This window comes from Podarcis muralis, chromosome 1 (assembly GCF_964188315.1).
Source record: "Podarcis muralis chromosome 1, rPodMur119.hap1.1, whole genome shotgun sequence".
Classification (NCBI taxonomy): Eukaryota; Metazoa; Chordata; class Lepidosauria; order Squamata; family Lacertidae; genus Podarcis; species Podarcis muralis.
This window is the reverse complement of record NC_135655.1, coordinates 72,269,930-72,295,069: the sequence shown is the minus strand read 5'-3', so window position 1 is coordinate 72,295,069 and position 25,140 is coordinate 72,269,930. Positions and strand designations below refer to the sequence as shown.

At 39.5% G+C, this 25,140-nt stretch overlaps 1 protein-coding gene across 3 annotated transcripts; it reads left to right on the top strand.

Annotated features, from left to right (window-relative positions):
- The first annotated feature begins 547 nt into the window (after positions 1 to 547).
- On the top strand, positions 548 to 25,018 carry TSG101 (tumor susceptibility 101). Of its 3 annotated transcripts, XM_028733019.2 has the most exons (10): positions 555 to 737; positions 5,017 to 5,101; positions 5,803 to 5,868; positions 6,297 to 6,460; positions 6,951 to 7,077; positions 9,471 to 9,537; positions 11,639 to 11,736; positions 22,131 to 22,333; positions 23,431 to 23,670; positions 24,543 to 25,018. In XM_028733019.2, the coding sequence occupies exons 1-10, from the start codon at positions 696 to 698 to the stop codon at positions 24,630 to 24,632; spliced, it is 1,182 nt and encodes a 393-aa protein (XP_028588852.1). In that variant the 5' UTR covers positions 555 to 695; the 3' UTR covers positions 24,633 to 25,018. The 3 variants fall into 3 exon arrangements, with proteins under 3 accessions (XP_028588842.2, XP_028588832.2, XP_028588852.1); XM_028733009.2 differs by lacking the exons at positions 22,131 to 22,333; positions 23,431 to 23,670; positions 24,543 to 25,018 and adding an exon at positions 13,824 to 16,373 and having other exon boundaries at positions 548 to 737; XM_028732999.2 differs by lacking the exons at positions 22,131 to 22,333; positions 23,431 to 23,670; positions 24,543 to 25,018 and adding an exon at positions 13,821 to 16,373 and having other exon boundaries at positions 548 to 737.
- The last annotated feature ends 122 nt before the right edge of the window (positions 25,019 to 25,140 follow it).

The following is a 25,140-nucleotide window of genomic DNA, read 5'->3' as shown; positions in this document are numbered from 1 at the left end:
TTTCAAATCTGAAAGTTGACAGCTATGCACTATCATTTCCGGTACAGAGGACTTACCATACTTTTCCGTGCATAAAACGAGGATTTTTTACTTGAAATTAATGGTTTGAAATTGGGATCGTCTTATACACGGGTATTTTCGTAATTTTGAATCCCCCCAAATAGAGGGCAGCTTATACACGGGAGAGTGTTATACACGGAAAAATACGGTACTTCCTTCTCTCTCTGCACAAAGCAAAGCACATACACAAAACGCTCCCAGTTGTGTAGAAAAAAAGAAAAAAGGGAAAGGTGAAAGTCTAATTAAATTACCCCCCCACACACACACACACACGCCATCCCAACCCAGCGCTCAACCGAATGGTTACATTTTATGCTCCATTCACTTTCAGTGCTTTTATAGAACTGAGATTCCATATGGGAATAAGGAAAAACTAGGCGGCGCCTGCGTGACCCTCTCCACGTTGCTATCTCTATGGGCTCGTCAGTGACCGCAGTCTACGCTCACGCGCATGCGGCACCAGGCCGCCGGAAGTGACGTCGCGCCGCCGAGCGGAAACGGGTGGAAAGGAAGCACCGGAAGGGAGGCCGGGGCAGGTTTCCTCGTTCGCGCGGGGAGTCGGAGGAGCGGCAGGAGGGGCGCGGAACGACGACCACCGGCGGCCGGCAGGGCCCGCTGCCCCCGCCGCCGCCGCCATGGCCGTGTCGGAGAGCCAGCTGAAGAAGATGCTTGGCAAGGTAACGGCGAGGCCGGCCGGGGAGCCCCTCCCAGCGGGCTTCTGCCGGGGGGGAACAGCCTCGGGGCTTCCTCCGCGCTCGCCCACCGGCGGGGCCTCCATGCCGCCCCTCTCCCCTCACCTCACGCCGCTTCCCGAGCGAAACTTCCTCCTGAGGCATTATCTTTCCCTTCTTCCTGCTGCCTGGGGGGGGGGCACCCACAAAAATATCCTAGCCAGACACGAATAAACGAGGCCGGCTTTCTGGCAGCAGGAATGGGAAGGGTCTCTAATTTCGTGGGTCGCGAGAATGATCCTCCTGAGAGTCCGCAAAGGGAAAGACCAGGCCGAAATTGTCCCTGGTCTGTCGAGTCCATAAAGGGATCACCCTTAGCGCCCAACGCCTTTTGCTAACTCTTTGAGGCCTCCCTAGTTATGACAGGAAATTAATGGGCGTGTTGCGATCTCTCCCAAGTTTTCAGTTGGGTGTTTTGTTTTTGTGGGTTTCCGGAGTCATTTGCTGCCCTTTGTGGCCTATTTAAAGCTAAATTCCGTTCTGAAATGAGGAAGAAGGGTACGACTAAGCTTTTAGTAGCTAAAGGAATCATGGAAACTAGTAAGCAAGTAGTTTAGGAGTTTTTAAAGTCTAAATAAACACAAATTTGGTTTTATTATTATTATTACTATTTCTACTACTGTACTACATTTTTAAAATAAGTGTGTACCTCAGCAAGTGAGCAGAGATCATTCAGGTTGGTGAAGGAGTTGGTTAGTTACCATCAGAGAATCTCAGTGATCAAAAGTATACTCAAAATACCTTGAGTATAAAGGTACTTTGGGCCCAAATTGTGAATTAACACAACTTGACCTAGCGTCCCTTCTGTTAGCAGCAGCTGGGTACAGTTTACTTGGGAGCTTTAGTGACTCTAAGGTACTTGGATAGTGTTAAAACATTTAATTTTAAAACACTAAAAAGTAAGAAATTTACTATAGGGTTAAATTTACCAGGTTATAGGAATACGTGTCTGTCAATTACAAAGAAAAGGATGCCACCCAGCAGCTTAGTTCACTAATTCCTTGTATAAGCAACATTTTTGTGCTGGGAATTTCATTTGGAGAAGGTTGTTAAATGTTCTTTATTCTTCTGCTGAAATCCGTAGAACATAAAGGCTCTGAACATTGATGAAAGGTGACTAGATTCATGATAAAACCTGGATGAGAATGCCAAACTGGTATCAGTATCAAACCAAAGTTCAGTTGAATTGCAAAGTTCAGTGTAGGTTTGTTGTTAAATTGTTAATAAATGAAGCTGTTCGTACTGTATTTTTACTTGCTGTGCTACAGTGGAATTAAGTTTATTGAAAACACAAACTCTTATTCCTTCTTTATGCATAGTACTTACAGAATAACCTAAATAGTGCCATTTAATTTTAATCTAATCTTGATTCTTATATGTGAGTAAGCTTCATTGAATTCAGTAGTAGTAGTAATTATTATTATTACTATTATTTATTATTTATATCCCGCCCATTTGACTGGTTTTCCCCAGCCGCTCTGGGCGGCTCCCAACAGAATATTAAACAGAGTAAAACATCAGACATTAAAAGCTTCCCTACACAGGGCTGCCTTCAGATGTCTTCTAACAATCAGATAGTTGTTTATTTCCTTGACATCTGATGGGAGGGCGTTCCACAGGGCGGGCACCACCACTGAGAAGGCTATCTGCCTGGTTTTGACTTCTGAGTAAACGTAGAGGAATTCAGCTGTAAGCATGCTTAAATTTGAGCCTTACATCTCATGTTCAGTTGAGTTCAGTGGGACTTACTCCCAAGTAAATGTGTGTAGGACAGCAGTTTTACTCATCCAGCTGATCCTTTAGTTGGATGAAGCTACTTTAAGTAGTCAGCAGGTTTAATGTGCATATTCTCCCCTGAGTCATTTTCTGATCCATTCTATACTTAATTGGCAAGTAAGTTGCAAAACCACCTTATTACTTTGTAACAAGTTGAATGAAGAGGAGGAAGTAGAATGTAAGAATGCATCATTGCCTGATTAGACACCTGTGATTTTAACCTTCAACATACATTTCTAACTGAGGGTGGGGACAGTATTTTGTCAGCTTTTTGTTGTTAAAGATTATGAGTAGAAATTTGCATATCTTTGCTTCTTAGCTAGCACTATGCTATTTTGGGCCAGATTCAACTAAGTGGGTGCATTAGCGGGAGCTAGCACAAGGGCTAGGACGCGGGTGGCGCTGTGGGTAAAAGCCTCGCGCCTAGGGCTTGCCGATTGAAAGGTCGGCAGTTCGAATCCCTGCGGCGGGGTGCGCTCCCGTTGTTCGGTCCCAGCGCCTGCCAACCTAGCAGTTCGAAAGCACTCCTGGGTGCAAGTAGATAAATAGGGACCGCTTACTAGCGGGAAGGTAAACGGCGTTCCGTGTGCTGCGCTGGCTTGCCAGATGCAGCTTGTCACGCTGGCCACGTGACCCGGAAGTGTCTCCGGACAGCGCTGGCCCCCGGCCTCTTGAGTGAGATGGGCGCACAACCCTAGAGTCTGTCAAGACTGGCCCGTACGGGCAGGGGTACCTTTACCTTTACCTTTAGCACAAGGGCTTCCACTAGTGCAATGGGACTTTCTCTCTCCTATCCTGCTGGGGGGTCAGGAGAACCCCCAGAACGGGGGGGGGGGGAGATTGTTCTGTAGAAATGCTTTCACTGATAGAATGTTTGTTCTAGTGTGACACTGAATTCCTCCCTTTTTTAGACTGGTTTTATCAAATTAGTGATAAACCATAGGATTGAATATTTGAACTTGTTCAAGAGCATTCTAAATGTTGAGCTAGTGCAGTGTAGAACATGGATACTATTCATAATTCTTAAAATATTAATTGTTGCATTATTCTCTTTGTGGCTGCATAACTCATTGTCTTCAGATAAATATATTGGTAATTAATTGGACGTGAATGTTGGTGACTGACTTAAAGGTACAAAGTCACTAGTACATTGCTAGCTGAGCTGGCTCTGCACAGCTGATTTTGCTTGGCCATGGTCACAGATCACAGACTACCGTAAATCTGTATTATAATGCATAAAGGCAGGTGTCGGCGGCAGTGCAAACTCTGGTACTGCTTTCTGAGCAACTAGGCCACAGAAGTTGACTGCTGTTGGTCTTACAACCAAAGGCAAGGTGGTTCTTTTAAAATGAGATTCAGAAGCAATACAAAAAACACAAGTGAATGGGAAGATTACAGATTTTATTCTCAAACAGCAAGCAATGTATATATACCAAGCAAGCGCTTCAATCTGCCATTTAGAAGCCCTTAAGAAGTGGCAAAGCGACTCCCCCAGGTAGCCTCACTTTGCACAGCCCTGCAGCCAATCAGGAGCTTCAAAGAAACTCTGCCCAAACTATAGATAGCAGGTGTGGCTTGCCAGACTGGCTATGTGCAGATCATCCATTAGCCACCCCCACCTTCTCAAAACAATGTCCAATGTCAAATAAGGTTCCCAGCACTGTCCTTCCAACTGATGAAGGCTGCTGTGTGTAGGGCTTCACCTCCTCCCAACTTTCTCAGGCCATTAAAGACCCGTCTCACACCATCAAAAAACTTAACAAGAGCAAGGGAGGGGGAAGGAACAGATCACTAACTCCTTGATACATTTTTGTCTTCTGGTTGCATTTCCCATACAAGGAGACCTTAAGAACAAGGAGTTGTGAACTGGGATTGCTCAAGTAGGTGAGCAGAGTTGATAGTGGACTTGAAAGAGGAGCTTGAAGGAATCAGTTTTGGCACTGTGTGTGGATGGCTGAGGTAGAGAAAGATGGTTTTTGCAGAGATGTTGGACTAAATATGTGCCTCTGTCATAGAGACACAATCCTCTACTTATTTCATTGCCATCAACAGTTTTAAAAATCTGTTCAGTGGTCTACATTAATTCATAAGTGTATTCATTTTGTTTGTAGAACTGCGTCAGCTTACCACAAGACAAAAAACATGTTGGATTGTGGACAGTCTCATTTCACTTGAGCATCGTAATTGTAGAATTGAGTTTGATTCACTTTGCATCATGACATACCACTTATACTTGATTCTGGCAGGTCAAGTTTACTCTATAATCTCTGGCAGTAATTCAGCAAAGTGGTTCTATATAAAAAAGTAGTTATAGTATCTTACCTGCTGTGGAAGACTGCAGATCTTGTTCTCTAGTCACTATAGTTGTGTTGAAGGAAGTCTAAATGTTTTCAGTGGAAGTTGTCTTTTGTGAAGCTTTTAAGTTTTTCAAAAATCTATTTCCCCCTAGTACAAGTACAGAGACTTGACTGTTCAGGAAACTGTCAGTGTTATTACCCAGTACAAAGACCTCAAGCCTGTAATGGATGGATATGGTGAGTTTTTATGTTATGTTTTTCTTTTTTGTGCAGTATTTTTGTTAGCTAGCCTATGTCAGTTTCCTATCAGTATATCATATTTTGTGTAAGAAATTTTATGACAAAGAAGAAATAAGGTAGCTTATTAGACCAGGGTAGCTAACCTGGTGTTCCCCAGATCTTGTTAGACTACAGTCAGCCTTAGCTAGCAAACACAATAGTCAGAGAAGATTTGAATTATAGTTAAGCAAGATATGGAGGACCAAAGGTTAGTCACCCCTGTACTGTGCTAATTATTTGAGACATGCTTTTTGGCAAAATGGTAATAGGGAAACCTTTTTTCCCAAAGCCAATGATCAGAGGTGATGGGATTGTAGTCCAGCAATATCTGGAGTACCACAGCCACCGCCCACTTGACTTGGAAATATTTGCTTTGAAGGCTGACAACTACAATAGCAATTTTATGGCAGCTTTATTTTCCATAGATGCAAGAATTGTATAGAGCAGGTCTGCCTGTGTCACACAATAATTTGCTCACCATTTCTTATTTTGTGGTGTTATTAGTTCATTTTCCTAGAAGATGCTTGCTTGTATATAGAGAAGTGTTTGAAGAAAAGTAGTCTCTGAGATTATATATCTATTTTGTCAAGCATGCACGCAGCTTTTGTTATCTGACTATAAAATGAACAGGTTGCATAACACTTTTTTTTGCTTTTCAGTTTTTAATGATGGTTCATCAAGAGAACTGATGAGCCTCACAGGAACCATTCCTGTAAATTACAAAGGTATGTATCTGTCTTGGGTAGATTGCCAGTACATTACTTGAAAGCTTACATCATTTACTTTGATCAGCTTGGTCACTAACTTGTTCTGAATGCTTTGTTCTTAGTTTTGGACCTTTGTACAACTGTTTTGTGTTGCCACATACAGGAGATTTTCCTATTCTTTGTGCAGCGTCCAACAAAGTTTTTTCATTAGCACAATGTGTGCAGTGGAATTTCCCCCTCACTGCATGTACCCTGGGAGAGGGGCTCAAGGAGACTTCCAGAACAGTGGACTGGAGGGCAGCCTGCTTCTGTTAGTGGAGGTTAGAAGGCCTTCCATCACTACAAGGACAGCATTTGTAATCATTCCTATTTCACAGCATTAAAATATATTGTCAGGAGGAGAAAATAATAATGCATTCATCTTTTTTTTAAAATAACTTCTTCAGGTAACACATACAATATCCCAATATGTCTGTGGCTGTTGGATACATATCCATACAATCCACCCATCTGTTTTGTTAAGCCAACTAGTTCAATGACAATTAAAACTGGGAAGCACGTGGATGCAAATGGCAAGATATACCTTCCATATCTACATGAATGGAAACACGTAAGTACAATTATAAAATTCTTAACCATTAGCCCTAAATTACTTCATTTAAGTAGCACTTTTGTTTAACATTCTGCTTTCTCCTTTGGTCATTTGTTAGAGCAGAAAGATGTGACACTGGGAAACTGGGGTCTCTGTTGAGTAAAACCTTAGCACTCTTACACAGTACTAATTGTGTTACTGCTTTTGTCATATTTGATCTCCATTCATGAGGCCTGCAATTGAAATGTGGCCTGCCATAAAATGTCTAATTGCTGCCGATAATTAATATGGGCTTAGGGTTCATATTCTCATCAGTACTTTCTCAGTGATATGCTACACTTTAATTTTCATCAGATAGTGATTGCACCTGAATTGGAATATACTTGACCAAAACCTACAAATAGAGTAACCAAATGACCACCTATAACTGACAAGGTGATGGATGCATTGTCATTGTTAATCTGTGGGATTAAAAAAGCAAAGAGATTTTTCTATGCTTTCCCCTTAGCCACAATCAGATTTGATTGGCTTGATTCAAGTGATGATTGTGGTGTTTGGAGAAGAACCTCCAGTCTTCTCTCGGCCTACCATTTCAGCAGCCTACCCACCTTACCAGGCAACAGGACCACCAAACTGTAAGTACCTTGTACCCCATATACTTGCAAATTGCAATGAAAACAAGTAGAATAATGGCACGGTGTATTGCTGAAAGGATCTAGTTATTGTAGTATCAGTTTCTAAATATGTAATTATGTTGTTGGTTAAAATATAAAGTATCCCTGCTGCCAATTGCCCATTCCAGAGCACAAGTTGTATAGCCAATATTCATTCTGTGTAATCTTTTTCAGCTACCAGCAGCTCAGAGTTTGGTTTATTTAAATGTAGAGAATTAGGCTAGATATTTTGAACATGCTGCCTAATAACTGTTTTGATTATAAATAAATTTCCATGAAATATGTTGTTTTTTAGCACCCACACTACAAACTCAACAACATTGCTACAATTCATTTGATTCTTGATCTATTTTCAAACATTATTTATGCTAATATTTTGCCATTATCAGTACCTTTATCTTCATATGTCATTGTTTTTGAAACTTATTTATTTTATAATGCTAGCAGAGTTATATTGGCATCCTTTATACTAATTTTGTTTTAATTGCAAGTCAAATTAAAAACTCACTTTGGTATCTAATTTTTGGGTATCTAATAATGACACTTTTATGTTCCATTGCTCTCAACTTCTGAGAAAAAGCTGTTCCAACAACTGTTAATTATTTTGCAAGAATTTACTGTTCTATTTTACAAGATGTGTAGGGCATTAATTGAAATGTATACTTATACCAGTTTGAAAACAGGGATTATTGTAGGGAAATTCATTTTATAGAACAAAAAACTGTCATTTTTAGATGTACCAATGCTGAACACTCAAGGAAATTTGCTTTCTTTTCTGCCATTTTAGCATTGCAAAAGGCTTTCTCATTGTACAGTACTTTTTACCACCAGAGAATATCATCTCTGCCAGTAGGTGTCAGCCAAATATAGAATAGCCAGGAGTTTGACTTCAGAACTAGTAAAGCTATATATTGGCAGCTTGAAAGTAATGCTGATACTTTGACACCATCACTTTAAAAATCATAGGTAGCTGTCCTGGTCAGTGGGGGGTGGAGGTGTGCAAAACCACTGTTGGGAAATAGCTTCATTAGTACCCTTGGAAATGTAATATTAATAGTGAGCAAGTTTTCAGGTTCTCCAGAACTCTTCATTGCACTGCATGTAGAGTTGGTGCAGTGAGAGATATAACATAATGGAGAAAGCCCCAAAGTGCAGTCTCAATTGTCTTAAATTGGAGTGTGGGATGTGTTACTTATACTTAATGAATCTTGGACCACTCCAGAAACTCCCCAAATTTCAGGTGATTATTGGAAGGGGTGTAGTGAGCTGCAGCGGTGAGGAGGGGGCAAGTGGACCCTTTCCCTGGAACCAACTCTATAGATCCAGCTCTTAGTATGAGCATCTTAATCTTTATTATTAGATTAATTGCTTCATTTTAATAATGGCTTGTTTGTAAGGATTCCTTGGTTATATAGGACTGGATTCAATTAAAGTACTAAACAATTGTACTAGCAGGAGCCAGTGGAAGGACTCCCAGTAGCACGGCGGGGTCTCCCCACACTATCCGCTTTGGGAGGAAAAAACCCCAGACTGCAGGAGGAGAAGAGGGGAGATTGTTCTGTCAAGCAAGCAAAAACACTTGCACCAAGGGAACAATTGAAATAATGTGATGTTGAACTCCACCTATGGATTTGAATATGTGTAAGGGAAAAAATGGGATAAATGAACACTCTGAATTGGCTTATGCAGCAAGTGTAAAGTAACTGAAATGCATAATAAGTGCAAGCACAACAGGGAAGACTAGGAACAGGAATGGTTTCCTGGGCTGCTGTTTGCTTATTCTGAAGGTGGGGCAGGGGTCAAGAAGGCTTCTTTTTTCTTTCCTTTCCTTTTGCATTTTCTTCATGTGGGCTATTAAAAAATAACTTTTACAACTGTAGAAATTACAAATGGACTGCATAAATAGTTGTCATTCTTTTAATAAAACAGTTGCTTCTGTTCCAAAAGTGGACTGAGGTTCAGTGGAGACTTGGGAAAGTGATTGTTGCCTCTTGTCTCAGCACCAACTTCCATGGTCTTCCATAGAATGCCCCTCTCCCCTTGTCCTCCAGAACAACTTTCAGGGGTCAGAAATAGCAGGAAGGAATAGGTAAACATTGCGTCTTCCTTTCCCCCCAGAAGGTTTCTGCTCACAGGAAGTCTGGATCTAACCTAGTGCGATGTATTCAACTAAGTTCTACTCAACCCATTGAAAGAAATAGACCTAAGTTCATTATTTCCATTCATTTGGTGGATCTACCTTGAGTAGAGGCAACCCAATTAATTTTTAACTACTTATTTGTAAAGATCATTTTATATAATTGAACAATACTATCCTAAATTGTTAAAATGTTTGAAATTGTTGTTGCGCACAGCTTCCTATATGCCAGGAATGCCAAGTGGAATGCCTCATTTCCCTCCTGGACCACCACCTAACCCAAGGTAAGCTATAGTTTGCTGAATCTGCTGATCCAATAGACTACACTGGCAATATTGGACAATGTGATGTTGTGCCCATTTCTGAAATTGAGAGTGATGGACTTTAAAAGCATTAGATTTGTATTCCATTCATCTTGAGTTCAGTTTTGTCTGGGTGTTGAGTCAGGGTCTTTTATATGTTGTTATTTAAATACAGTCATCAAAAACCCTGGTTGCATTTAAGGCCCCTTCATTTGAGTAAAGCAATGATTAAGTGTATAGTGAGCAAAATTGGTGTCATTGTAAACCTTTACTTCTAAAATGACTCACGTTTTTGCCATTTTATAAAACTTTTCCGCTTGCTTCCTGCATTCTTAACATTATTTGGCTGCATCCTCTCCTGATGAGAGCCCTTTTATATATAAAAAACCTAGACTTCCCGGGCTCAAAGAACACATGCAGGGGGGTGCACAGCTATGCATGTTTTTTTCTGTCTCGGATGTCTCTGTTCCCTCCAGCTCATCCCCCAGACCTTTGTGCATTGGGCAGAAGATCTGTTGGGAGAATGTGTGTAAGTTCAGCTTAATGCACACAGGCTCCTCCACAAAATTTGCATCCACACATCCACAGAACTCCTAGTTACATGGAGAAGCCTGTGTACCTTCTGCTGACCGTGTGTAAGTTTCCCCTTCAGACTTTCTGCCCAATATGTATAAGTCTGAGGGTGAAGCCAGCAATAGACAGTGTGGGCAGTGGTGGTGGAGCAACTCGAAAACAAACCCAGGATTAGAACCCAACGTACTGGAGCAACTGCTGCAGCCCATGTGTTCTGGCAGGGCCCCATTGGAGCTGATGCCAGTCTTGCTATTACCCCGGTTGACACCCTGCCTGGCATTTCCACCACCGTTGGGGTCTCTGTCCAATGCACCAATCACTACCATCCACCAGCAGGTGCCATTTTCATATGGGAGCCTAGCTACCACTCAACTCCAGTCCATGGTGGGTGTCCACCATATCAGGACCCCCAAAATGCAGTGCTCACGAACGTGCATTGCATTTGGGGTCTCTGAGATGGCAGCCATCTGATGCTGAAGATCAGAGCTGAGTAGTAGCCTGTTTTCCATCAAAAACACTGCTGCCATCTGCTGGATAAGCACAACCAGAGGGAGTGAGAAATGACTGGTAGCAGCAGAATTGGTGGGCAGAATGCCCAAGGGAGGACACATTGTTGGGCAAGGGAACTGAGAGAGGCCCAATCTGAGAGTCTACTGAAGTCTAACACCAGCCTTGATATAATACGCTTCTACCTTTTGCACATGTTCTTTTAATGTATGGAGACAGAAGAGGGCTGAAGACTGCTTTATTTATACACATCGGCTCATTTTCTCTCTTTTTGTTGTTGGCTAGTGTTAGTACAATGAAATAAACAGTAATGCTTGTTTACAATAGACACAGTTCTGAGTGTGGAAATCCCACACATGTACTGTATTGTATCTACCCTTATCATATCCTGTGGTATTATTGTCTGTAGTTTCCTACTATTGATGGCTTATTAGTTCTGCCATCACTATATGCATTATATAACTGATTCTGAAAACGGAGTGCATGGCACCAACTGAGTGGAAATAGAGGGCACTAACTTGTGAGGAAAGTAACTTAGCATGCAGAAACTCTAAAATGTGTACATGCTCTGGCAGTTGCAGAAGCCTGCTCAATCTCCCCTCTGTAAATGAAACCACCAAGACCTTTTCAAATGAAAATAATGCAACAAAGTACAAACTTGTTAACTGCTAACAGAATGAACCATGAATAATTTGACTGAGTGCCTCAACCAGCTTTAATCCACAAATGTGAAGAAACTTTGATCAGGGAACTTGAAATTTATTTATACATATTTGAATAACATTGATTAAAACATTGATACCTCTGAAACCTATGGATGACAACAAATTTCTCATGGTCTTGAATATTACTCTGACCATTTATATCTGCATCAGTGGCTCTTTTTAAAATTCTGTTTGTCTATTATAAATTGTTTAAATGTAAAAAAAAAAAATTGCTTATGAATGGAAATATTAACTAAAGAATGCATAACACTGTGTCTTTCTCCCCCTCCCCTTTCAAGTGGTTACCCAAGCTATCCTTACCCTCCCCCTAGCGGATCATTTCCACCAACAACTAGCACACAACACTACCCTTCTCAGCCTCCTGTAACTACTGTGGGTGAGTAGCTTTGAAAGTGTCTTTTTCCGAATGTAATGAGGTTGCTCATTCTAAATATACAGCATAAAGCAAATCCAAATACACCTATTTCTGAGATGGGCATTAAGTGCCTCATGGCAAAAACATCAGTTACATTACACTTTAATCATGCTAGATGTTCATTTTTTCTCTCCATTGTTTTACTTATGGAACAATCATTAACTGTTTTCACTGTTCAACAAATTTCATTTTTATTGAACTGTTTTATGTAATGAAGTTCACATGTGTTTGAAAATATTATGTTTGCAGGTCCAAGATAAATTAAAGCCCGAAGCCTCTTTTTTTTAAGCCTACATATTTATTATGTTCTTATTAACTGGGGGAAATGATCTTGTATTATGAACTTTTCAATGATGAGAAAGGGGTGGGTTTCATTTGATCACACCACTGAATGTACCTACCAGGAACTTGAACAGCAGCATCATTTGGGCACAAGAATGAAGAGGCATGTAGCCAGTGTGGAGTAACTGCAGTCCAAGAGGCAGTACTACAACCTATTTACAAGCCTTTTGCTATGTCAGCCAAGGATGGAGAACAGTACCTAAGGATGATGTGAACTGAAGAAACCTTGATTGCTGTCGAGTCAGTAGCACTGAAAATACAGTTGAGTTCCGTGCTTAACTGGAAGTGAACCAAGCTATCCTTGACTCCATCGTGTTTTCCAGTACACTCCCAAACTGCGGTTTTTTTCTACTCTTTTTGTGTGTGATGCAAGTGTAGAAGTGCCGTTCATGAAGTAGCCCAACTACCATCACCAGATCTTCATCTTGTGCAGTTTGTTGATCTGTAAGCTAAAGGTGCCAATCAACAGCTTTTTTCTGTTTCACATTCAGTGTAATTCTTGGGTGCTGAAATGCTTGCTCACCTGTGTTACTACTTAGCCCAGAACTACCAAACCAGTTCAGGAGAGAAGTCCTAAGAATCTGAAAGTATTGTTGCCTCTAGTGATAAGCAAAAACTTGAAAACCCTCAAAAGAGTATAATTTAGAAAGCACATTATTATTTAGCACAAAGACTGCAAGATCCCTAGCCACATCATCATCCACTGTTTTCTTGTCCAATGTCACATAGAATATATTTGAACTCCAAAAATTATCATCACTTTTGTTGAGCTATTGCTATTATCGTTATTGTTATTTTATAGGTCTATGGACTGCTTCAGAGCCATATGCTATTGAAGCTATGTACAATAAGATCAAATACAAAAGATGCAAACTCTAAAAACAATAAAACCATTTTTACAATTATAAAATTGACTGGATTGCATGTCAGGAAAAGACTTCATAAACAAAAACAAGTTGAAAATTGCAGGGAAAATATAAAACTGATAATTTTCTGTAGTTTAATACTGGAGGTCTACATTGTTTAGAAGAGATCAAATTACTATTCTTTCAGGGCAGTAATAGAAGATCTATCCCTAGTGCAAGCTTTCTAGCTTTTTGTTCAGAAAATGAATTTTTAGAAATGGAGGTGTAATGTGGCAACAAAAATTAATCCTGTCAGGCAAAGCGTGGAAATGGTTACATAAATTTCTACATAAGATTTAATAGAGAAGTATAACTCTGCTCCCTGGGCTTTCTTAACAGTTGAAGCTTTCTCTTCTGCTTGCTCTGCTTGAAAGGTATGGACTTCTGCTCCTGACCTTTTGTTAATTTTGGAAAACATCTGGAAGAACTTCATTCTGAGTAGAGCACGTCTATCAAACCTATATACTTTATCAAGATCTAAATGGATTGTTAGCAACTTTATTTAGAAAAGATATTTTCGGTTGCTCTTGTAAGATTGATCAAAAGGGCACATGAACATGCACTCCTTTCCATTGATCTTATAACTTGAATACAGGCATTTTTACCTGTAAACTTTACACACCAATCTTCAAATAAAGAGTTGACTTTATGGATTATTATGCCATGTATTTTAAGATAGAGGTGTCTCATGTTTTGATTTTTACATGGAATAATTCAAACAACACTGAATAAAGTTTTCAGGAGGTGCTTGGGCCACAAAATTTATGAAGCATTAATGTATGTTTGTTCTCTTAATAGCAGATGGCAGAAGAAAGCAGAAACAGGTATGGATATGTGGTCATTCTTACGTTTTCTGGGCAGAAAAAAGAGCACTTGAAAGAAGCTTTGGCCCACAGTTGGGCATTCGACTGGAGGATGCCAAACTACATTGGCTAGGAAAGAGTGGCATGACGTGGGATCAGTTGATACCCAGCCTATTGCGCACACGGCGGCGTCTAACAGATCCTGATATATTGGTGGTCCATCTAGGAGGAAATGACCTTGGGACATACGCAGATTATGATATCATAAGACAAATGAAGAAAGATATAATACATATTAAGATAACATTCAAGAACAGCATCCTTGTCTGGTCTAATATTGTACCCCGCAAAGCATGGAACCAAGATATGTCCCATGAATTTATGGAGAAAAGCAGGAAGAGAGTAAATCGGGAAATCAACAGTTTTATGGAACGTATTGGAGGGATTATAATCAAACACGATTCACTTGTCCCAGAGTCTCCAGGATTGTTCCATCTAAATGGTGTTCTCTTGTCTGAAAGTGGCACAGATGTCTTCAACCTGGATTTATTAAGTGTTTTGGAGACTTTGATCTAACTTTTTCTTTGGAGAAGGAATAATAGATTTCAGTTTAAGCAAGTATGGAAGGTCTCTACAGACAGATTATTAGAAAGTTGTGAACGGTGGTAATTTGAATTTTCAGGCAGTGGAATTGCACTGTTAATATGGTGGTGGGTATTAATTTAGTAATGTAATTGCTAGTGGCATTGTTCTGCAACCACTGCAGTAAGACATTTGCCGATATATTTAACTTTTTTAAAAATTCTGTTTACTTCCCCACCCCACTGAATTCAGTTTGCTTCTACAGTGTGCTTAGAGACACTGCCAAGCAGTTTAGTTTCCCTGATTGATATTCCCATCCGAAAAATGCTCAGTGAATAGCACGAGGTGATAGCTACCTAAAATATGGGAGCTGTAATAGCTTACAAAGCTATTTTATGTGGGTAGATCAGAAAATACGTCATAAAAAATATGTAACTTTGGAAAAGGTGAGTCTGACTAGAGCAGGAAAACAAACTGAAGCATTAGGGCTTCATTATACATGGACTCACATGTTACTCTAGTTATATGTTAATCACTTATGCTTCATGAGTGTTTATTAACATATGGCAGGCTCAGAGGTAAAATTCTTAATAAACCATAGTTCATTAAGCAAGAATAAGCATCAAGTTTATTCCTGCCTCCCCATGTGTGCCAGGTTCAGCCCAAGCTGCTTTTAAGTCACACTTTCCTCTGAAATGGGGAATTGAGGTTTAATACAAGTTTGCTAATCAGATTTCAGATGCTGGTTAGTAAATCAACATTAAGCCAGTGCTCCCAATTTCAGACATAATGGGAAACTGAGTTAAAGAGCCTGGGCTCAAAGTACTAAAACCAGCATAAACACCAGATGCTTGCACCAGATGCTCCTTCATGGCTTATTCAACCAGGAATGTCACATCCAAAATCCTATATAAGTTTTAGACGCTGAAAGTTTTAAATGTTACTCTGCAAGACATTGCAAAAGATCATGACTGCCCAGAGCTATTATGGCACTTGTTAAAACTGTGTGAAGTTTCATATTCTGGTTACCTTGAAGCTTGTTGAACTGTCTGACAGTGACTATGACAGTTTTGCCATGTTTTGCTTTGGCATTACTGTGTCACCTTTCCAGGGAAAAAGGCAGATAGCCTGCATCGGAATTTGCTTTTAAAATATAATCTAATAGAACGACCATTTTTCACAATCACTGTTAGTACTTACTAGGAAACAAATTACAGGGAAGCATATGCTTTTTTTATTTTAAAAGAACCCTGCCGTGAACTTGATTATTCTTAAGGAGACTTGGTTGTGAATGAAGCCACATGAGACAATATCCTTCAGTGTTTCGGTAGCACATTTTATGTAAATTGCTTTTATGCTGTAATGTGCCTTTCACAAACAAGAGAGAGCTTAACTTCAGTGGCTTACTTCACCTTCCCAGCTTCTCTGAAATCAGGTCAATATCCAGACGAATTCTGGATTCCTTGGTATTGTGGTTTTAAATGGTCAGTACTTCCAAATATGATATCAATCTTGGAGGTTGATGTTGGAAGCTAAAATTTAGCACAAATGTGATTCTGGAATGCAAGGGCAACAGGAATAGAATGTAGCAGACTAGAATTGAACTTTACTGCAGTTTAAGATGAATGCTTGGATTACATTTATATTTTTTTACATAACCTCTCTTTGCATACCACTCTGGAAATTTCCCACTAGATTGGGGGAGAACTATATAGCCTTTGGGAGGGACAGGAGCAGAATTCTACATGTTTATAGTGCAGTCCAGCTCATTCCCTTAAGGACATGGCAGGCGCTTACAACTGACTATGGCCTTCATTTTGAATACTTGCTTGTAGTAGGGACGTTAAGTTCCAATATGGATCTGGGCCTATCTTTTCTACCTTTTTGATGTTGGGCAATGCTGTTTGATCCATCTAATTTGTATAACTTGGAGATTTGTGTTCTAACAATAAAATAGTAGTATTTATTTCTTAGTCCTTACATTCTTTGTTAGTGAACACTTAGTACTGAATGATGTGAATTTTTTTTATAAAGACGATTGAGGAAAGATGTTCTTTGGGTTGCTGATTGTACTTGTTGAAACACTTCTTGATTCAGCCCACAGTCAAAACATCCCAGAAATGGTGATACTTTCCTCAGCTATATTTAGGTTGTATAAAAATAGTGTGTTTAAGTAAGCTACTACTACTCATAATTTTATGAAAGTGAAACTTTCAAGAGCTGTTGGTACCAGTAATTGGTGACCATTATCTGCATGAAATAAAAGTAAAGCTTTGGATCCAGACTTGGTCTTACATAAGTTGAAAGGACTTCTACTTGCACAAGGCAGCTTACCAATCTCCCCCTTCAACTGCATTTCCTCACCACCCATCTCATACTGTTCTTGAGGTTCCCTCTACTCTCAAGGGTGGTTTTCTGGGAGAATGCAAGGGAAATGCAAAAGAGTGTTACTTTTTGGATCCATGGTATTCATTTTGTTGGGGCTGTTAAAATTCAGTTATCACTGCTGTTGAGTACTATATATGGTTTACTTATGGCTAGTATATAGTATTTCAAGTATGTTGCATGTTTATGAATGAGCAACAAATATTAAGTTTGCTTTTCTATTTTCATGTTAGCTCACAGCATCACCCTTGCTCGCACATCTGTACGAACAAGGTGGCCTTTCAGAAATCTTTGTTCTTGTTGGAATACTCCAGTTTCTTGGGGAACTGGAATATAGCAGTGAGCAGAGCAACATCTTCCACAGGGTCTCTTTGATTTGCAGACTTAATTAAGCTTTGGGGGGTAAGTAAGCAGTTATATAAGTAGAATGGAATCCCCTAAAAAGACTAGTAGAGATGGATATCAGGGTTCATTCTTCTAAGATTTCTTTCCGTAAATATATTAACATCCAGGTGTTCAGAGTTCACTTATGTTATCATGGAGCAGGATCCCAATGCACAAGTGAAAACCACTTCCACTGGGCAAGAGGTGGAGTTTACTTCTGCTGGAAATTCCTTGCAGCTCATGGGGGCCATTATGGAGGGCTCCCCAACCTTGGATGTTGTGCCACTAGAAGCAGGGTCTGAGAAAGAAGAGACCATAGCTCAATGAGCAGATATTTTGTCTGCTGAAGATGTGTCAGGTTAAATTCCTGGCATTGCCTGGTAAAAGGTTCAGTGAGGATTGACCCCAGGCTGATATCAATGTTCTTTCCTTTCAATTTTTATTCTCAGAGAATGGTTTTTTTTGCTCAAGAATATAAGCTGCATATTAAGGGTTGATGGCGGTGTTAATCTTAAGGTACTTAATTTGTGGGTTGTGGGTGGAGGTTACCACCTTATCTGAAGAAATGTCTTACCTGAAGTTCAACTAAACAGGCCTAGTAAGGCAGTATTTTCTGGAAGTCATTCAAACTGGTTATAGGGCCCCCAGCTGATGGACTTCCACAATGTATTAATCCTTTTAAATGGACTGTCTACTCTGGCAGTTCTGATACAGCTAAAGCAATTTAGTCTGTTTAATCTTGCACTTCCATCTTTCAGTGTTAATATTTTGTTTGACATCATACCCCTCCTGAAAAGTCAACTGAAAAGATAATTAAAATTCTTTTCTAGTTAATAATTGAGGAATACACCATTATTACTTTGTTTATGCTACATTTCACATTGTCCTGCTGGTGGTGATATATAGTCATCATTATTAGATTAAATTAAACATCAGTTTCTTCCATTGCCAAGTTGATATTTGGCTGTTTCTTTTCTGTCTGAGTCAACTGCTAGTCTGCAGTACTGTAAGGTCAGTACCATAAGGTCAGTTCTGAAACTAGACTCTGTATAGCAAAGGTTAAATGTCTGAGTTTTCCCTTGGACGTATGGCTGCATGCCAGGAACTCTTCTCTAAGGGTGGCTAATTATGGAAGTGATTGAAAATGTTAAGGGTTCATGTTCTTGAAGGTGCTCTTCAAATCAAGTGCTCCTGGTATGAATTGGTATATGGTGGTAGCCTGTCTTGTTCTCTGTACATCTAAAACCATATATTTGTACATGCAGACTTATTTCTCTGACTTTATTTAAGCTCTAGACAAAAGCTTCATAAATAAACAGCTTTGACCAAGAAGTTGTAACTGGTTCTAAGATCTATTTATATGATATATGCTTATGGTGGAAAGAAACCTGGGTCAGAGAGAGATGGAAGTGTGGGTCTAGCACTTGAATAGGATTTTGTTTTGCTGGCTTTTTCAAGATCATTTTCTGGATGACCATATAGACTGATAAATTAGCATTGAGTAGACCCACTGAAATAAGTGGGCTTAAGTCCATTGATCTAAATGATGGGTCTACTTCTGAATGAGTAACATTTGATATCACCCATAGTTGCTTTGAACAGTGTTTACCTTCCTCTTTAGCACAGCTTACTCAGTTGAGCCAAGTGATTTGTTCGTTTTGTTCAGGTTTTTCTTTTTTGAGGGTTGTTTTTTTGTTTTGTTTTTTTGCTGTTGCCCTATTTTAATACAGTTTCTGAAGCAGGGGATTAGCAAAATAAGGTTAAGTTACTTTTTGAAACTGCCTTCATGATTTTCTTACTCTGAATAATTCGTTTTAAACAGGACAAGTCTAGACAGTAGTAGAAGAAGATAAAACTTGGTACGGAAAACACAGAAATGGATAGTTTCAGAACAGAACCTTCATTTATTTTGTTGAAACTGTTATCTAGATCACTCAGAAGAAAATGATGCAACATGTTGCAATTTAGGACCAATTTCTGCAGTAAACTCTTGCGTGCAGCTGTCTTCAGGTACAGGAATATGCAACACAGGGTGAATGGGAAAGACACTTAAGAGAACCTCTTTAGTGATTTGACATGGTACTTCAAATTCAACCAAAAGTAGCCTTTGCTGTTATTATTAGGAGCAAGTGTAAGTGTGTGTTTACTTGATGGATAAGGGGGCAAAATATGAAAAGTAGTCTTCAGGCACTTGGTGCTGCATAGCTCCCAAATAATACAAATCACCTGTCAAAAGCTTTTGTTATCACTATGTTGTGGAAATGGGCTCTACACATTTTCATCTGCCCAATCTACCAGGCTTCCTTGGAATTTGGCAATGCAGATAATCACATGCTGACATCACTGCAAACCTACCTTAAATCTGCCAGAATACTTGTTTTCATTTGTCCTACCACATAGCAGCTAGTCTAGAGGCTTACATCTTTTGATGTACATAAACATATTTGCTTAGATCACTTAAGTTACACTCCTATGTTTGGCTAGTTAAAACGTCTGAATGTTTGCAGTTCACTCAAATCACCTGAGATTATATTATAGAACGTCTACTACATACTGTTTTGCCTTGGGTCTTTTCAGTAGTTGGGACAGCACTTGATGACACAACACATTCCATGGTGCCCCTCTAAAGCTAAAAGAATATCAAACAATATCCTGGTATTATACTCGTTTTCTTGCTGCACAAGTGTTTGAATAAATGTTTTAACAACAACTTTTATATTTAATGAGAATATGGCTTGTTTTAAAAGCAACGCAACAACAATTCTAAGGATGTTGGCTCTGGCCTTTGCTTATTTCTTAGCTGTCATTTTGGAACCTGCGGGAATTTGTTAACATGAGTTTTGATGACTTTATTTGAGCTCGCCTTACAAATTGTATACATCTAGCAGCATGTATCAGCGTAACTATCTGTATGCCTGTTCATTCTTCAGAAATATGCATATAATTCAAGTTGAAACTGTTAAAAATTACATACCAGTAATTATGTAAAAGTGGGAGGCATTTTTGGAGGTTTTCCAGGATGTTTTGGGGCCCCTTGTCCCATAAGAATGTCTTATTAAAATCTGTATAATTAATATACATTTAATATAATAGAAAATTAATAATGCCAATGTTTGGAGAGGTGTTTTTGTTTGGGTTTTTTGGGGGGGGATAAAAGCTTCGTGGGGGGAACTCAGATGATACACAAATGTTTAGAATCAGCAATGTGCAGAACCCTGAGCTGTTATAATGTTTTGTGTTCAAATAATTTTTGGTTTAAATTGCTCAACATTTGTTATGCAGAAGAGTTTCTTTATCTGACACCAGTTTTCAGTGTTCCTTACATATGATACCACGCCTATACATACTCAAGAGAAGAGCAGAAAGACTTTAGGGAGCAGTGATCAACATAACGGACATTAGCGTCAGACTTTGAACTTTGTTGCACATGAACCCAAGACAAGAATGGAAATGAGAGCAAATAAAAATCATCTGGTGTTCACTGAAATTGGTAATTGGACTTTAAAGACATTGAAGAAATGAAATCCGTCATTAATTTTATTCTGAAGATAAGAAGCTTATATCCATTTAACGAAAAGAAAATGAAAGCAGGAAGAATGAAATACTGAAAATGAATCAACAATGTATCCTCATAAAGTGAAATCCCAAGTCTGGAGTCGGAAGTTCCAATCAGAGACTGTGATTCCATAAAGTTGTTTTGGCGTGAAGATCCCACCAGAGTGAATGAAGCAGCAGCAAGACAGAGCGGATTCAGAAACGACAGCATGAACAGACATTTTCCGTCCTTTGCTTACTTTTGCTGAGTGGACAAAATTGCTGCAGGTGGGCTGGTCAGGAAACAGCTGGGATGGACCCATACCACACTTTCTACATACTAAGTGCTATTTGGGGCAGTGGGAACACCTCAAAAGCAAAAAGAATGGACTGATAATTGTGAAAGAGACTGTAAGAAGAAGAGTTTTAATGTTAAGAGAAACACATGGATGGCGGCAAATTCAAGCTGCATATGAAACCTGTGGGGCTCTTTGAGTTGGTGTGTTAAGGTAAAATACAATTTTTATACTAGAGTGCTGTTGCTAATTCTTGCTAGGTTTGATATAATTTTGATGTTTGGAAACCTACACAGTTTATTGAATACTTTCTTAAAATATATTTGTAGATTAGTAACGGTAGTGATTAAGACAGGGCATTCATTTTTATAAAATTTCAAGTCCTCCATGTAAGGAAACTCTTCAGACAGTGTTGTCTGTGAGGAGACAAGGGAAAAACTTGTAGATTTGAATGTGCAATGTGAATTTGTGGATGTGAGTGTTTGGAAGGAAAGGTTTTAATAAGGAAAGACCATCTTGTGCATGGCAAACATTTGAGGTTTCATGTGAACTTGGTGATAAAAAATGACTGTAGATATTTTATATGATGGTTGATGCAAACGCAAAAGAAATATTTGTATAAAAAATAAACTAGTGTTTCATTGTTTGTAGCTCAACTCAGTGCTCCTCAAACAATAACCAGAGCTAGTAATCTGACAGAAGCATTCTGTGTTTTCATTAAAACATTTTGAATTTGGGGGTGTTCCAAAGTAAAGTTTGAGTGGCTGAGAGCTAAACCTGTGTTCAAGGACGATGTTTTTTCATTGTGATAATTAGCTAATGTGTTAGTTAGCTAACACGTGAAAGCTCTATGGTTGCTTTTAAAATATTTGCTGGTTCAAGTTCACAGTTGCACTCTGTGAGAAGATGGGCAGAACCTCCTTAAATTGGGAAAGTACAATAGATTATCAAGCAACTTAGAAGTTCATGGGTACACCTTTTGGAATGTTATGTCTGAAAATTAATCTGTTTTAACATACTCTAGTTTTTTTAGCCTCAAATACCTTTGCAAACAGATTGTCATGACCTACAAATCTCCTTAGAAGTAGAAGGGGTTGATTCTGTGACTGAATCTTATTGTACAGGTCCCAGCAGAGATGGCACCATTAGTGAAGATACCATTCGAGCTTCGCTTATTTCAGCAGTCAGTGATAAGCTGAGATGGAGAATGAAAGAAGAAATGGACCGTGCCCAGGCAGAGCTCAATGCCTTGAAGCGCACAGAGGAAGACTTGAAAAAAGGTCACCAAAAGCTTGAAGAGATGGTAACTCGCCTAGACCAGGAAGTGGTAAGCAAACGAAAAGGCCTTTTTCCTTTTAAGCAATTAAAAGCATTGGGCTCATGTCATGACTTCCCATGTCTTTTCAAACAACAACGAAGCCTTTTTGGTTGCTCAAAGCAGCTGGAACATTTCCTTCCTTGCAGTAGATTCTGTTGCCTGTAGCTCTTGGCATCCATTGTGTGGTAGGTAAGGCAGTTATAGGAAATGAAAAATTTGTCCCTTTTCTTTTTAGCCATCTATTCCTCACCACTGATTCATTATTTGCAAGTGAGGATAGTGGTCTTAAAACTGCAGAGACATTACAATTATTTGTCCTGTCTCTATGGTTATTTACAAGGTCAATAGCACAGGAATGGTGAAATTTTGAGAACATCCAAATAAGCAGTTAAATGCTGTTCTCATACATACAGTGGTACCTCGGGTTACATACGCTTCAGGTTACAGACTCCGCTAACCCAGAAATAGTGCTTCAGGTTAAGAACTTTGCTTCAGGATGAGAACAGAAATCGTGCTCTGGCGGCGCAGCAGCAGCAGGAGGCCCCATTAGCTAAAGTGGTCTTCAGGTTAAGAACAGTTTCAAGTTAAGAACGGACCTCCGGAACGAATTAAGTACTTAACCAGAGGTACCACTGTACTCTTAAAGTGTTACGGAGCAATCCTACTGAGGCAAAGAAACGGCCACACCCAAAGTCCTGCCAGCCTTATGCTGGCAGGGCAGAAGGTGGTGCTGTAGCACCCATCCTGGCTTTTTCCTTTTGCAACTACCCTGTCCTTTGCCCACTCTGCCTACCACCACGTTTTCCCGTCTAGTGCCAAAAGGACGGGAAACTGAGTACACCAGCTTCAGGACCATGTACTCCCTCCCCACCCCGTTCCAGAGGTATGTTATGGGAACAGGAGAGTTTCCCCAGGCAGGCACCTTTTCTGCCATTATTGCCCTCAGAGCAGCGTGGGGGTAATTTCTTCACATGCAATAGATGTTTGAGGGCAGGAGGGAAACCTCTTTCCTGGGACTCCCATGGACTTTAAAAGGAAATTTAGGGTGTTGATTAAATAGGTATCAAGGCATCTTAAAACAAACCTATATTTTTTTTTAATTTTAGGCTGAAGTTGACAAGAACATTGACCTCCTGAAAAAGAAAGATGAAGAGCTGAGTTCTGCCTTGGAAAAAATGGAGAGTCAGTCAGAAAATAATGACATAGACGAAGTTATTGTTCCTACAGCGCCACTTTACAAACAAATTCTGAACTTGTATGCTGAGGAAAATGCCATTGAAGATACCATCTTTTACCTGGGTGAAGCATTGAGACGTGGAGTTATTGATCTTGATATCTTTCTAAAGGTAGGTTTGAGAAAATATTCAAAGGTACGTTCATGTAGTTTTTTTTCCTGGTCCACTGAAACCAATAGTTGTGTTCCTAGTTCTTAACTAAGGCCTCTTCAAATGTAGGGAAGAGGGGAGGGTTTTTCAAGTGCATTGGATGGTACCAGAGTGTGACTATTGTTATCTCTCTCACACATCATCAAAACTGTAGTTTAGAGCCTTACACACCTGACAGCCAGGAAGATATAAGCCTGTAGAACAGAATAACTTGTCTTCCCATGATGAGTTGGACCACTGTGTATATATTCTTGTTGTAACAGGTCTGAGTGAGGCATTTAATGCACTGTCTGGTCAGGTTTTGTGGGATCAGTTTCAGCTTTTGGGTCTTGAGGATGTGCTTGTAACTGTATGGCCAACCAAATGTCCTCTTTACCTTTTCCCATTTTGGCTGATTCAAGTTATTGTGTGGGTGACTGCATGTGTCTAGTAAACTGTTTCTGAAGCTTTGGTCTTCAGCTGTTGTTGGACTACAATTCCCATCATCCCTAGCTAGCAGTACTAGTTGTCAGGGATTATGGGAGTTGTAGTCCAACAACAGCTGGGGCCCCAAGTTTCAGAAACACTGGTATATGTTACATGCACCAATACACAAAGTTAATTTATAAGAATCTAAAAATGTCAAAATTTACACCTTCGAAATTATTGGGACATGCAGTCAAAGAGAAAATGCCAATCAAAATGGTATCTATCTTTTCAAGTTGTCTTTAAATTCAAAATCTGGACCTAAATATCCATTTATCAGTAACGAAGATACCCCATTGAAGCTGATCAAATTAAAATGTTATAGATCGTGCTCAGATGATTTACCCTGGCCTGTTTTTTCTTTTCAGCATGTCCGCCTCTTGTCTCGCAAGCAGTTTCAGCTGCGGGCACTTATGCAGAAAGCAAGAAAAACGGCAGGACTCAGTGATCTCTACTGACCCATGGCTTAGGGAAGAGTGGCGTAGTCCAAGTGGTCATATCCTCATTTATTTTTTCCTTTTAATCAGTAAGTGGCCAGAATAAGTTATTACATCATTCAACTTGTAAAATATTTTGAATGGATAATATATTTTCTTTTTTTTCCTTTTTTTGGTAAGGACTAGCTTTATTAATGCACTTTCTATTCTCTGTAAACCTTTTGCATTTGTGGGCTGATGGCTAAATAAAATTTGTTGTGTTAACACTTTTTTGGGGGTGCTACAGACATTTGTGTAACGAATGCCACTGCTGTAGTCTCAAGTTTGTCTAATGTAGAATGTAGCTGGAAACTTCATACGTGTACTTTCAAGATTAATTTATAATAAAAGCATAGAAGTTAGTAGCAGGTTGGGATAAAATGTGTGTTTGTTTTCTAGTCTCATCCTCTGCATACTTATACAGAAGAAATAAGGCCCATTTTGTTCAGGGGGACTATGTATGCTTAGAATTGCAGATCAGTTATCACCC